Consider the following 14377-nt stretch of genomic DNA (forward strand, 5'->3'; position numbering starts at 1 on the left):
ACCTTCCTGGCTCTCTCTGTGATGGTGGGGGCTTTCTGCAGCAACCTCTCCTGTAAGAATTCTTTGTTCTGGAAAAAGGAATGGATGTATTAGTTTCCATCACTCAGTGAAATATAACAACTGGATCACTGCATCCACATGGTTCATCATTAACATTTTCAGTTCATACATATTAAAAGGTGGTTTGAGAAGAATGAAAATAAATAAATTAAAATATAATAATAAAAAAATGATCGACAACCCTTGTTACCTTTCCCTTACGGGATTTTACCACTCTAGCATGTTCTGTAAATACTATATTACTATTTATTTGAAATGGTAAAGCATCTACAGAATGCAACTGCACTACAACGCATATGTCCATTGACATTAACTGCTGTAAAAAAAAAAAAAAAAAAAAAAAAAAAAAAGAGAATGGTAGTGGCAATTTTTTTTCTCACCGAGACCCCTTTCACACCTGCAGACCGTATGTCCGCTTTTTCATTCGTCCGTGTGCGGATGAAAAAGGGACATACATTGGTCCCTATGAGATCACAGTATGCAGGGACCGCCCTGTCATCCGCCGGCTCAGCGGGGATCAACGGAGCATTACTGATCCGCCCCGTGTGAAAGGGCCCTGAGGGTTAGTCAAGATGAATACATGGCAGTAAATTGTACCACAACTCTCTAGAAATCAACTTGTGGTGCATGTGTTGCCCCAAGACAAGACACCATGAAGTGAAAGCGCCCAAACCATTTTGTTTCAGTTTGCTGCCATTATCAAAAAATAACTAATCCTGTAACCTAGACATTTGAAAATAGCCATTGTTGTTTCTTCCTGTTTGATTTTTCTGATTGTGCATATATCTGAATGTACCCGTTTGTTGCTTTGGTGTGTACGGTATTTACAGGCTTTGATACACCAGTGCTGTGACAATTCCCTTTGTATACACGGTTTGTTGGATAGTTCTTTTCCATAAGGTAATCACATTTCCAAACTGCCATTCAGGGACACCCCCCTTCCAAAAAATCAGCTTGTGCTGTAACGAATCACAGCCCCCCCCCCCCCCCAAAATAGGCCGCTGCATCGCCACTTTACTCACTGACAGTACTTTTCCTGGCCAGCCAAGGCCCGTTTTACCTTGTTCCAACACTGGCTCTACATTGATTAGACACAAGAGGCGGGATTTATGATTTCTCCAATCACAAGCAGGGGAGAAGGGATTGTGCCTCCTCCCAGCCAGGACAAGTACTGTCAGTGAGTAAAGCGGCAATGTGGAGGCCTTTTTTGGGGGCATCAGATCAGCTCTGGGTGGGTGGGTGGCTGAGTCAGTTTTATCCTGGGACACTGTATTGTATTGGTATGAAGGTGCCGGGCATTTTAGGCTGAGCAGACCATTTTTTTTTTTAATACAAATCAGGGAAGCATGACATGTTTGTTATCTAATCAAAAGGGGGTGAGGTGGGTGCAGAGGGTGAGGTGGGTGCAGGGTTTGCAGAGGGTAAAGTGGGTTCAGAGGGTGGGGTGGGTGCAGAGGGTGGTGTGGGGTGCAGAGGGTGAGGTGGGTGCAGGGTGCAGAGAGTGAGGTGGGTGCAGAGGGTGGTGTGGGTGCAGAGGGTGAGGTACGTGCTCTTCACTCCCCCCCCCCCAGATTCCAGTACAGTCAGAGCTCCACATTCAACTCCCCTCCAAGGCAAGACTCTCCTCCCACAAAGTTCCCCCCATTCCAGTGCAAAGATTTCCTCATTCTACTCACAGTGCTCCAGATGCACCTTTCCGACATCAGGCAAAAGGGGACTCCTCCAGGCAGCTCCTACCCCTTCAAAGTCACCTGACCCCTTCACTGCCGCCACGGAGCTGAATTGTCAGTCGGACGGCCGCGAAGCTGGCCGTGCTGAGGCCGGCTGAGTGGCCCCGACTCACGGAGCAGCCCAGATGCCGCAGCCTTTGGAGTAGGCAGTGGGGACCCCGGCCAGAAGGACATGGATGCGGCTCCGGCCGCGGAGAGGCCAGTAGCGGGTGAGCAGGGCCGGCTCAAGCAGCTGCCAAATCAGGCCCGAAATTGTCATTTGGCCCAGCTGCCCCGGCCCACTGGGCATATGCCCGGTGTGCCCTATGGCCAGTCCGGGCCTGGTCCCAGGCAATCTTGGTCACCCTACTTTGCCACTGTATTGGCTTGGCGTATAATTTGTATGGGCAATTTTTTTCAATAAAGGAAATAAAAAAAGTAAAATAAAGTTATCTATTGTTTGTGCTCGCTTTAAGTCAATAAAAATAATGCCACGTCTGGGCCTGCCCCCAATATTACATCATCTTTACTGACGCAATAAAGAAGGAAGGTTCAATTAACAGTAACAACTGTCCACAAAGGAGTTTATTCCCCTAAAGTTGGAAAGAAATACCATTCGGCATTGCAGATCACCTTCTGAAAATGCCGTTTGCCTGGCTGTCAAGCTTCATTTCTTTTGTAATCACTGGTTTACTAAACACTGGATCAGCATGATAGCGAGGCAACTAACATTCCAAAAAGATGGCAGCAGTGGCAATAGTCAGTTTGCTTTTTTTTTTTTTATTAAAGCCGACCATACAGTGTTCGAATTTCAAAAGAATTTTCTTTCGAAAATCGTACCAAAGAATTTTCGTACGAATTTCGCACCGTTAGTGGGCTGCAGCAACTAGACATGTGCACAACAAAAAACGGACACAGCCTTCTTTAACAGTACCCCCTTGAGGAGGACTTCTAAAACTTTGAAGGTTGCAAAGTTTTAGAAGTCCTCCTCAAGGGGGTACTGTTAAAGAAGGCTGTGTCCGTCTATGAACGAAAGAGAAAAATCGTTTTTTTTTTTTGTTTCGATTCGTAATTTGGCAAAACGCACGTTTTCCTATTCGGACCTGTTCGTATTTTCGTTGATACTGAATTATTCGTAATTATGTCTAATTTATTTTCGTCGATTCGAAATTCATAATTTTGTTAAATAATTTTCGTTCAATGGATTTGTAATTTTGTACTTTGGTAAACACATCGCGGCGCGGTCATTCGCAATCTCGTATTTTAGTTTTATTTTCAACACGTGGCTAATCCATATTAAGATAGACTCTCTCTTAAGCCCCGTACACACGATCGGACTTTTTGCCAACAAACTTAAAAATGAGCACGTTTTCCAAAAAATCCGACCGTGTGTACGCTCCATCGGACAAACTTTTTCGGTTTTCATCGGACAAAAGTTTGCTCTGCAAATGGACAAACTTTCCGGGAACAAAAGTCCGGCGAACTCTCTTCAGACAAAAAAACACGGAAAAGTTTGTTTGAAGTCCGATCGTGTGTACGAGGCTTTACACGGTCCAATGTGACTCATCACAAAATAGATAAGCTGATTGGCTAAGATATTAAGTACGATACATCACTCACTAACTACACTGCCCAGTGCCCATTCGAAAGAACGATACGAGTACACAAATTTACGAACAGACAAAGAAACGGATTTACAAAACACACAAATGAAAATACGAAATTACAAAAAGACAAAGGATTTAAAATAAGGAATGCAAATCTTTCGTTATAGATGTAATTTTCGTTCTTTTGCGGTTTCAGTGTTTCGTATTTTAGTAAGACGTCCAATCGTACGTTCGTATTTTCGATTGTGCGTTATTTTGCTTATTTGTAATTCCGTACTTTGCTATTCGGATGTTCGAATTGATCCGAATGTACGAATACTAACAAATTCGTATGAAAATCCATTTGTTACGAACGGAATCACACATGTCTAGCAGTAAAAGCCGATTTTCGTTTGGCAATCAAATTTGAGGAATCGGATGTTGGAAATTTTTTGAAAAACAAAGGATTTTCTAATTAATGATGGGAGAATCGTGCAAGAAATGTAATAGAAAAAAAAAAATGCGCATGTGCAAGAAAAGAAAATTCCCAGAGAGAAAAGAATATTCCCGGCCACGAAAATTATTTTCTGTAGCAACATGAAGTGGCATCAATGGTGGCATCATTGGATCACAAAAAAATTTACTTTCTGGTTTTGAAAAGAAAATTAGTTTGAAATTTGACCGTGTATGGCATAACTCTTTAACAGATAGAGCAGGAGCCTCCTAACTGCGGTCTGTGGGCCAGATGTGGCCCTTTGCTTACCTTTATCTGGCCCTTAAGACACTTTATCTTCCACTAATAAAAGGCACTATTCCCTCCATTCCATCGATGAAGTCACGTGACAGTGACAACATGCATAGGACATACGGACACTGGAAGTGACGTCCTAGCCACGAGCTTGCAGCTCATCTGGATACATTGTGCATGTTTTTATACTAAAATGTGAGTACCCTATTGTTTAATTTATGTGGAATAAAATACGCCAGTTTTAAAACATACTACACTATAGAGGCTCCCCGTTTGTTCTGAATCTTTCTACCTATGCCTGGTCTTTGACGCATTTGAGCGGTTCTTGGCTATTGACCTAGTCCTAGGAAAGAAGCATCCAGAGGAAGCACCATCTAGGAACCCTCCAGGAGGAACGGATAGGAGACCCCCTTCTTTCCTTGAGTGATCATCTACCCCCTCTGTTTATTCTTTATGCTGCTTACCTTACAGCAGTAAGGTAAGAAGTTAGTACACCTGCGGGTGTCATTCACACCGAAGATTCACAGCACCAAAGTCACAGTGTCACCTGTTGATGCTAGCTAGCACTTTTGGCCTGCACCTTCTCATGATTGGAAGATCTCAGTCCTTCCAGAGTTTATTTGCACTTTCATTTATATGGACTTTTGTTGAGTCAAAATCCTACTTATGCATCGTGCATTGCTCAATATTTATTCACTACAGTCACTTTATTTTGCATTTATTGCACTTTATTGACCACCAGTATATTTATGCATTGGACATTTTTATATATTGGTACCTAAAGGTTTTATCATTTTATTTTTGATATATTATGCCATCTTGTCATTGATTAGCACTTTATTTATTTTGGAGTGAAACACCATTTATTGATTTTTTTATACACCTTGTTGTGGGTAGTGTTTGACCCTCACGGTGGCTGCTGCACCTTAGATTTCAACATATAAGATTCCATATTAGCGTGGGGATACCCACTTTGCTATTCCCTCCATTGACACCAATGATGGGGCACTATTCCTTCCATTGACACCAAATACAGAGCACTATTCCCCCTTTTGACACCAGCAATGGGGTACTATTCCTCCCACTGACACAAATTATGTAATTTTCTTTCCCACTTAACACCAAGCCTATGGCATGGTTTACTCCCACCAATGCCCAGGCATTTTCTACTCCCACTGGACACAGTCCGACCCGCCTAAAGTTTGAAGGACAGTAAACTGGCCCTTTGTTTCGAAAGAATGGAGACCCCCCAAGCCAGAGGAATGTAGGTATAATTCCCTAAGGTTCCACAGGGGGGAGCCACTAAATCATAGGCAAGATATCTACAACAGAAACATAATAACAAAAAGGTACAAAACTGCAATCTTGTTAAAAAAAAAAAAAAGGATTGTAATAATGTCCTAACATATACAACAGAAAATATAAACCTATGCATATTTAATAATTTAAAAAACGTGTTATAATTGACAACACCCAATCAGAAATCAGGATGCAATTGCTTAGTGCAGGCAACCTAAAGAAAGGTGAATTCTGATTGGTTGCTAGGGATAGGCATAGCACTAGCTGCCCTTGTAATTAAGGCCTGAAGTGCAAAGAGAATACACAATGTTTTTAGGCTGCTTGTATATACTGGCACAGAGTTTGACCTTCTCCCAGAAATAGCAGTGATAAATCGTTCTTCGCACATGAAGATGAGGAAGCTGTGGGGTAGATGACATAATGGAACATCTCAACCTGCTCGCAGTTTACAGTAATTATCTCTTAATGTTTACAGCTAAAGGAGCCATAAAAATATTCACCCAGGGATTTATCTTCGGATTTATCATCTGTATAAACAGATCTCTTACCTTTGCTTTCTGGAAAAATTTGTGCTTCAAAAGTTCTGCTGCTGTTGGCCTGTAAGAATAAAGAAAACAAGTGAAACCAGTGATATTGTATGCCAACTATAGGAGAAAACAGCTGGATTAAGTATATATGTTGTCCAGGGTAAAGAAATTAGGTTTTAGGAGAGGGCGAAATCTTCTCCTAAAAGCTCATTGTGTTCCAAGCCAGGACTGACCATTAAGGAAAAATAATAGTCCCACATCATGCATTGTAATAGCCAAGGTGCAGTTCCAAGTCCTTCCTGCAGATGGTGATGCAGTCAAAATCTGAAATTGCTGTTTCTGCATCAAACTGGAAGAGGCGTTATAAGGCGGCCCAACATATAAAGAGGAGGAGGGTTTGGGTTTCTACAGCAAGAAAAAAAAGGGGGGATCCAACCAGTACCCACACGTACCTGCACATATTTTCAGCTTTCTCATTCTTAAAACATAACAGAACTTTCAGTTTAAAACAGCCAAATAAAATCTAGGTGCATCAAAACAAAAGGTGTGCAAAGTCTTAGGGTTTATTTATCTTTAGAAAACAGCCGATCTATTGCCAGAAATGTGGCAGGGCAGAGCTCTCCAATTGGCAGGGAAGTATGTGCTTTACCGATTACAAAGCTATAGGTCTGACTCAGTAATGAGTGTGCCAGACCTTTTCAGAAAGACCACTGCTTCAACACAGAGAGCAAGGCTCCTTCTATGCAGTATGCTGGCAGGGGACAAGCAGGCTGCTTTCTAAAGCAAACGAACTGTAAGACTGTGTGTACCTTTTGTTTTGATGTTTGGAATACCGTTTTAAAGTGAACGTTTAACTGGCTTTAAAGAAAAGGAACAGGGGGCCAGATCCTCAAAAACCCGGCGCAACGTAATTTTTGGCATTTAAGTTACACCGCCGCAAAATCTCTACCCAAGTGCCCGATCCACAAAGCACTTACCTAGAAATTTTGAGCGGTGTAATTTAAATCCGTCCGGCGCAAGGCGTTCCTCTTCAACTGGGGGCGATTACCATTTAAATTAGGCACGCTCCCGCGCCGGCCGTACTGCGCATGCTCGCGACGTCATTTTCTCGACGTGCATAGCGCGAAATTACGTTACGCCGAGCTTTGTGGATCGCGACGGGTCAATAAAGTTGTGTCAGGAAGAAAAAAAAAAAGATACGGCGAAAAAACAAAATTCAAAACAAAAAAAAAATTCAAAACAAAAAAAAAATTCAAAACAAAAAAAAAATCCCGTCGCTGGACAGAAAGGTCTGCTTTTACATGGTGTAAACAGTTTACACTTTGTAAAAGCAGCCCTAATTTTGCGTTTGCAAACTAAAACTTACGGAGAAAAAACGAAGCGTAAAAGCTTTGTGGATCTCCGTAAGTGCTAATTTGCATACCCGAGGCGGCATTTCGACACGAAATTCCCCCAGCGGCGGATGTGGTACTGCATCCTAAGATCCGGCTGTGTAAGTCCCTTACATATGTCGGATCTTCTGCCTAACTATGGGAAACTGATTCTGTGGATCAGTTCCATAGATAGAAACAGGGATACGACGGTGTAACAGCAGTTACGCCGGTGTATCCCTTTTGAGAATCTGGCCCAGGCTTTCTAATTCTGCAGTGACATACAATTCTGCTAAACTGATGGTACAAATGGTTTTCTATAGAAAGAAATGGTTAGCTTCTTTCTCAATGTATTTTCTAAATGTGTGAATGCCAAAATGCCCAATAGTTAATAATTGAAATCCACTGAAATATAATAACGACCAGTTGGTTAAATGATATGCTCCCCAGATGACGACTTTTTAGTTGAAATGCGCTGGATAGACTCATCTACATATATCGCTCATGTACCTGCACTTTAGGATAAGCTCATGATGACCATCATAACTGTGAGTTTTTCCATTTTTACAAAATAAATACTACTCCTCAAACGGTATCATGCTATGCGAGTTTCTTTTCATTACATCACGCATGGCAAGTCGATACTGAGCCTCTGCCATCATTAAAGCGGAGGTTCACCCTCAAAAAAGAGATTTTTAATACAGCTTACCTGTAAAATCTTTTTCTTGGAGTACATCACGGGACACAGAGCGGCATATTCATTACTATATGGGTTATATGGAGTACCTTCAGGTGATGGACACTGGCAATCTCAAAAACAGGAAGTGCCCCTCCCTATATAACCCCCCTCCCATAGGAGGAGTACCTCAGTTTTGTAGCAAGCAGTATGCCTCCCAAAATGGTCCCCAAAAAAGGGGTGGGAGCTCTGTGTCCCGTGATGTACTCCAAGAAAAAGATTTTACAGGTAAGCTGTATTAAAAATCTCTTTTTCTTTATCGTACATCACGGGACACAGAGCGGCATATTCATTACTATATGGGATGTCCCAAAGCAATGCTTACAATGAGGGGAGGGAGAACATCTTCCTAAGACAAAAGGATTTAATTTAGAGATATACTCAAATCATAATAAATCCAACTTAGTTGAGAAAAAATAAATTTTTAAATTTAACTCAAAAGGGAGCCCCCCGGAATCCGAGGGTCTCAAACTGCAGCCTGCAGCACTGCCTGCCCAAAGGCTGTATCCGTATTCCTTCTTACGTCCAACTGGTAGAATTTTGTAAACGTGTGGACAGAAGACCAGGTTGCCGCCTTGCAAACTTGAGCCATAGAGATCTGGTGGTGTGCTGCCCAGGAGGCGCCCATGGCCCTAGTAGAATGAGCCTTTAATGATAACGGAGGAGGCAACCCTTTCAAGCCGTAGGCCTGAGTGATTAACTGTTTAATCCACCTCGAGATGGTGGATTTTGCAGCTGCCTGCCCCTTCTTGGGCCCATCCGGTAAAATGAACAACACATCTGTTTTCCGGATCTTCTCTGTAGCTTTAAGATAGGCCTTCATGGCCCTGACAATATCCAAGGTATGCAGCAACCCTTCCTTTCTGGAAGTAGGTTTAGGAAAGAAGGATGGTAATACCAAATCCTGGTTTAGATGAAAACTGGATATAACCTTTGGTAGGAAGGAAGGATGAGGGCGGAGAACGACCTTGTCCTTATGAAAAATAAGATATGGTTCCTTACAGGATAAGGCTGCCAGTTCCGATACTCTTCTGGCGGAAACTATGGCGACCAAAAATACTAACTTCCTTGTCAGTAAAACCAAAGGAATTTCAGCCAACGGCTCAAAAGGTTGTTTCTGTAAACTTGACAGAACAAGATTTAGATCCCACGGACAAAGCGGGGATTTAACTGGAGGATTAATACGTAAGACCCCTTGAAGGAAGGTCTTAACTAGCGAGTGGGTGGCCAGCGGCCGCTGAAACCACACTGAAACCACACTGACAAAGCTGAAATCTGTCCTTTGATTGTGCTTAATGCCAGTCCTTTATCCACTCCAAGCTGGAGAAAACTTAATACTCTATCGATGGTAAACTTGCGAGAAAGCCATCGCTTGGACTCACACCAGCCTACATAGGCCTTCCAGACCCTGTAATAAATCACCCTAGAGACCGGTTTCCTGGCTCTGATTAGGGTAGAGATTACTTTCCGAGATAGACCTCTACCCCTGAGAATCAGGGATTCAGCTTCCAGGCCGTCAAATTTAGATGCCGTAAGGCAGGGTGGAGGATCGGACCTTGCGATAGCAGGTCTGGCCGTAGAGGAAGAGTCCAAGGGTCTCCCACTACCATCTTTAGGATTAGTGAATACCATGCCCTTCTGGGCCATGCTGGAGCTACCAGGATGACTGGTATGTGCTCCACCCTGATCCTGCGCAGCAGGCGGGGTAGTAACTGGAGCGGGGGAAATACATAAAGTAGTCTGAACTGATGCCAAGGGCAAACCAGCGCATCGGTTCCGCAGGCCATCGGATCCCTTGAGCGGGATATGAACCTGTCTAGTTTCTTGTTGAGTCTTGATGCCATGACGTCCACGTCCGGCACTCCCCATCTCTGGCAGAGTGTCTGAAAGACCTGTGGATGTAGAGACCATTCCCCCGGCAACAGAGTCTGGCGACTTAAAAAGTCCGCCTGAAGGTTGTCCACTCCTGGAATGAATATCGCCGATATGCAGGGCACATGAGCTTCTGTCCATAGGAGAATCAAGCTCACCTCTCTCTGAGCGGCTTGACTCTTGGTTCGCCCTTGGTGATTTATGTATGCCACTGCCGTGGCATTGTCTGATTGAATTCTCACCGGGAACCCCTGCAACTTGGACGTCCAAGCCCTGAGGGCTAGTCGAGCAGCTCTGAGCTCCAAGATGTTGATGGGCAACTGCTTCTCTGGCTTTGCCCAAGTGCCTTGGCGAGTGCAACCATCCAAAATTGCTCCCCAGCCTGTTAGGCTGGCGTCTGTGGTTACTATCTTCCAAGCCACTGGGCTGAAAGACTTCCCCTTCAGTAGATTCTGAGGGTCTAACCACCAACACAGACTTTGTCGGACTCTTGATGAGAGCGGCAAAGGGATATCTAAGGCCTGTGGCCTCCTGCTCCAGGCTGACAGGATGGCTGCCTGCAAGATGCGAGTGTGGCTCTGGGCGTACGGTACCGCCTCGAATGTGGCCACCATCTTGCCTAGTAACCGCATACATAGGCGAACAGTTGGTTCCTTCTTGCTTAGAACCAGTAGAATTAATTCCTTGATGGCTTTGACTTTTATCAGAGGCAGAAACACCCTCTGTTGTTCTGTGTCTAATCTCATGCCGAGATATTCCAACTGCCTTGTGGGCTGGAATGCTGATTTTTCTCGATTTAGGACCCAGCCGAACCTCTCGAGGTACTGAACTGTGAGGGCCACTGCTTGTTCCAAGCCAGGAGACGAGTGATCTATGACTAGGAGGTCGTCCAGGTATGCTAGGATCGTGACCCCTTGAATCCTTAGATTGGCTAGGATTGGAGCTAGGACCTTCGTGAACACCCGGGGGGCCGTAGCCAACCCGAAGGGAAGCGCCATGAATTGGAAATGACGTAGAGCCACCGAGAAGCGTAGAAATCTTTGATGTGGCTGGTAAACTGGAACATGAAGGTAAGCATCCTTTATGTCTATGGATGCCATAAAATCGTCCTTCTGAAGTGCGGCAACTGCTGACCGCACGGATTCCATCCGAAATGAGCGGACCTTTAGGTATGTATTTACCATTTTTAAGTCCAAAATTGGCCTGACATCGCCGTTGGGCTTTGGGATAATGAATAGGTTGGAGTAGAAACCTAGCCCCTGTTCTTGGACTGGTACCTCTACTATTACCTCCTGAGAGAGTAGATGATTCAATGCCGCTATTAATGCGGCTCCCTTCTTCGGATCGTTTGGTACTCTTGACTCCTGAAAATGAGGAGGAGGAAACTTTAGGAAGTCTAGTTTGTAGCCTGTAGCCACGGAGGACCGTACCCATCTGTCGGGAATGCTGGCCTCCCAAACCTCTGTAAAGAGACGCAGTCTTCCCCCCACCTTCGAGGGTGGGGGCGCCCCTTCATAAGGCCGGCTTGGGGGCTGGTTTTGCTGGCTTGCGAAACCACTGCTTCTTGCCTGCGCCGGCCTGTCCCTGCGACTTGTTAAAATTTGATCTTGCAGGAGGCCGTCGATACTGTTTGGTATTGGAGGGCCCCTGCCCAGGGGAGTACTGTCGTTTAAACGCAGGCCCCCGAAACTTCTTCTTGGTGGGCAAAAGAGTACTTTTTCCGCTTGAAATGGTCTGGATGTATTTGTCCAGGTCTTCTCCGAAGAGTCGTCCTCCATGGAAGGGGAACCCTACCAGGAGCTTCTTGCATGGGGGCTCTGCCTCCCAGCTCTTTAACCATAAGAGTCTTCTCATATAGATAAGGGATAATGATAGACGTGACGCTTGCTGGATCGAATCCTTAATCGCATCTACCGTAAAGCGTATGGCCCTAGGGACGTCCGAAAATTCTTCTGCCTGCTGGGCAGGAATAAGTTTAAGCATCTGCTTAGCTTGATCCGATAATGCTTGCGCAACCCCAATTGCAGCCACAGCTGGCTGCACTACTGCCCTTGCAGTAGTGAAGGAGGTTTTAAGTAGCGTTTCCAAGCGTTTATCAACCGGATCCTTGAACACCTGTATGTTTTCTACAGGGCATGTTAAAGACTTGTTAACACATGAGATGGCTGCGTCTACAGCCGGGGCTGCCCATCTCTTGGAAAATTTCTCTTCCATAGGATATAAGGCAGAGAATCTCTTTGGTGGTACAAAGATTCTATCTGGCTTGGCCCAATCTTGGAACATAACTTCCTCTAGTAGAGGATGGATCGGAAAAACCGCATTGGTTTGAGGCGCTCTTAGTGAGCCCAAAGCTGAGACCGTTGATACTTGGAGATCTGGTACTGGCAAGTTGAACGTCCTATGGACCAAGTCTGTTAAAACTTGAACCCACCAGCTCTCCCCTTGGGAGGCTGCGCCAGACTCCTCCGTACCCGGATCCTCGATCCCTGAACCTACTTGGTCCTTGTCCAAGAGGTCTTCCCATTCCTCTGCGGAAGGGACCTCCTCATCTGAGGGTTCACGCTCGGGCGACGGAGATCTATTCCGTTTTCTGCCCCGCATAGCCTTGGCTATCATTTTTTCCATTCTTTTTTCCATCTCCTTTAGAGAGGTGGACAGTACCTCGTCCGTGACCACCCTAGGGTTGGACTGACCCGTGCCAGCTCCAGCCCCAGATCCCGATGGTCTCACCAAGGCTCCTTCTGGGGAAAGTAGCGGTAAGACTTTGTCCGAGACCCCGGACCCTCTGGGGGAATCCCCACCTTTTGTACCCTCCGAACCAGATGCCATGGTACAATACCGAGGTACGCCCGCTACTTAATGGTGTTTGGGAAAATAAATAGTTGTTGCCCAAAAACCCTTTCTGGGGAAAAAAATGCCTTTCCTTATTAATCTTGGTTTGTTTCTTTTTTTTTTTTTTTTTTTTTAAACCAAAGAAAGAAAAACCATTCTGTCCCCCTTTAGTAGTATTTGCCAATAAAAACTGCTGAAAAGAAAAAGAAACCCTATCTTTAGGGTGAAAGACAGTCTTTTTGAAGACTGTAATACTCTTCTTTGGCCACTGTGTGTCCTCGGCGCCCCACTCTGCCGCTCTGGTCCTTCCTCTCTCAGTTCCAACACATCACTGAGCTGGGAACTCTTTTGGAAGGGCCGCCCCTTCCTTTTACCTACGGGCCCGCCCTTCCCCTTCAGAAAAACGGCGCGAAATTGCGCCCATATCACGGGGACGCTCGCGCGCGCCCGCCGGCGGGGGGGGTGGGGGGGAGTCCCACACGAGGAGGTCAGAGGCTGATCCTGCCGTCCAGGCCAGGATCCACAGAGCGGCATTTATTTTTCTGCAGCAACCGCCTGGACCTCTCTGAGCAGGCTTGCAGGTAAGAGCATTCACTCTCTACATAAGAAACCTCAATAGATTCCCAGGGGCTTCTCTTAAAGAGAATTGTCACTATACACACAGGCCCTTTTCAATGCTACTAGCACCAGTTGCAATACTACCAGGGAGGTCACAATTATGGGGAATATACACATATAGAGTCATCCTATCTCAAGATATGTGACTCACCTTGCCAGATGCAGCGCATAAACCATAGGCATGTCCCGCTGTGACCTTCCCCCAGACAAAACCTGCTGCGAACCAAGTTCCGCAAGTTTCCCCTTCACTTACCTGCTCCATGCCGCAGGACTTTGCACAGCAAGAGGTCCAATCTTCCCCCATCTCCGTGGGGCGTCTAGACCTTCAGGCCCTGGGTTCCTATGAAGGATCCACTGTCCTGGGCCCATATAGCACCCTGGCAACAGAAACATTAGGCCCCCAAAGGTTTCTAAGTTCTGGGCCCAGAGTCCAGCTCTCTGTGACAGAAAGCATTATGGGCTATACCCCAATGGTTTGGGGTCCGGTTGCTGACCACTTTAGCACTGAGGCCTTTGGACAGAACCGGTTAGCCCACCTTAATCCCAAGGATGTGGAGGCAAGCTAAACCATGACCAACACCTAAGACACTGGCGTAAAAACTGAGGTACTCCTCCTATGGGAGGGGGTTATATAGGGAGGGGCACTTCCTGTTTTTGAGATTGCCAGTGTCCATCACCTGAAGGTACTCCATATAACCCATATAGTAATGAATATGCCGCTCTGTGTCCCGTGATGTACGATAAAGAAATTAACTTTTTAGCTAACCTATCTCCAGCCTTAAAAAAGGCTTGTAGCGTAGTCATTTTTTTTAAAATGTGTACACTTGCCTGTCTTCAGCCGCACTTCCGGGTCTTCTTCCTTGCGGGGAGTAGGCGCGTCGCTCCTTTTCCCCCCGACGGGGAGCTCTGCGCAATGTCTCCTGGGAGTGAGTGTTGATCCTCCCAGGAGACGATTGACGCGCGGGTAAAGCGTGTCATCGCCTTCCGAAAATATCCGACGTGGACTCGGCTCTTTACGGC

General features: G+C 45.4%; 1 protein-coding gene across 2 annotated transcripts in view; it reads right to left on the reverse strand.

Moving 5' to 3' along the window:
• The window catches only part of OXSR1 (oxidative stress responsive kinase 1), a 187504-nt gene that overhangs the window by 25509 nt on the left and 147618 nt on the right, over positions 1-14377 (reverse strand). For both annotated transcript variants that reach the window (XM_040352781.1, XM_040352780.1), the window contains exons 9-10: positions 5951-5999; positions 3-68 (exon numbers count right to left, since the gene is read on the reverse strand). In XM_040352781.1, coding sequence (XP_040208715.1) covers positions 3-68; positions 5951-5999 — 115 coding nt within the window. The remainder of the gene's footprint in view (positions 1-2; positions 69-5950; positions 6000-14377) is intronic.

Source organism: Rana temporaria, chromosome 5 (assembly GCF_905171775.1).
Source record: "Rana temporaria chromosome 5, aRanTem1.1, whole genome shotgun sequence".
In the NCBI taxonomy this organism is placed as follows: domain Eukaryota; kingdom Metazoa; phylum Chordata; class Amphibia; order Anura; family Ranidae; genus Rana; species Rana temporaria.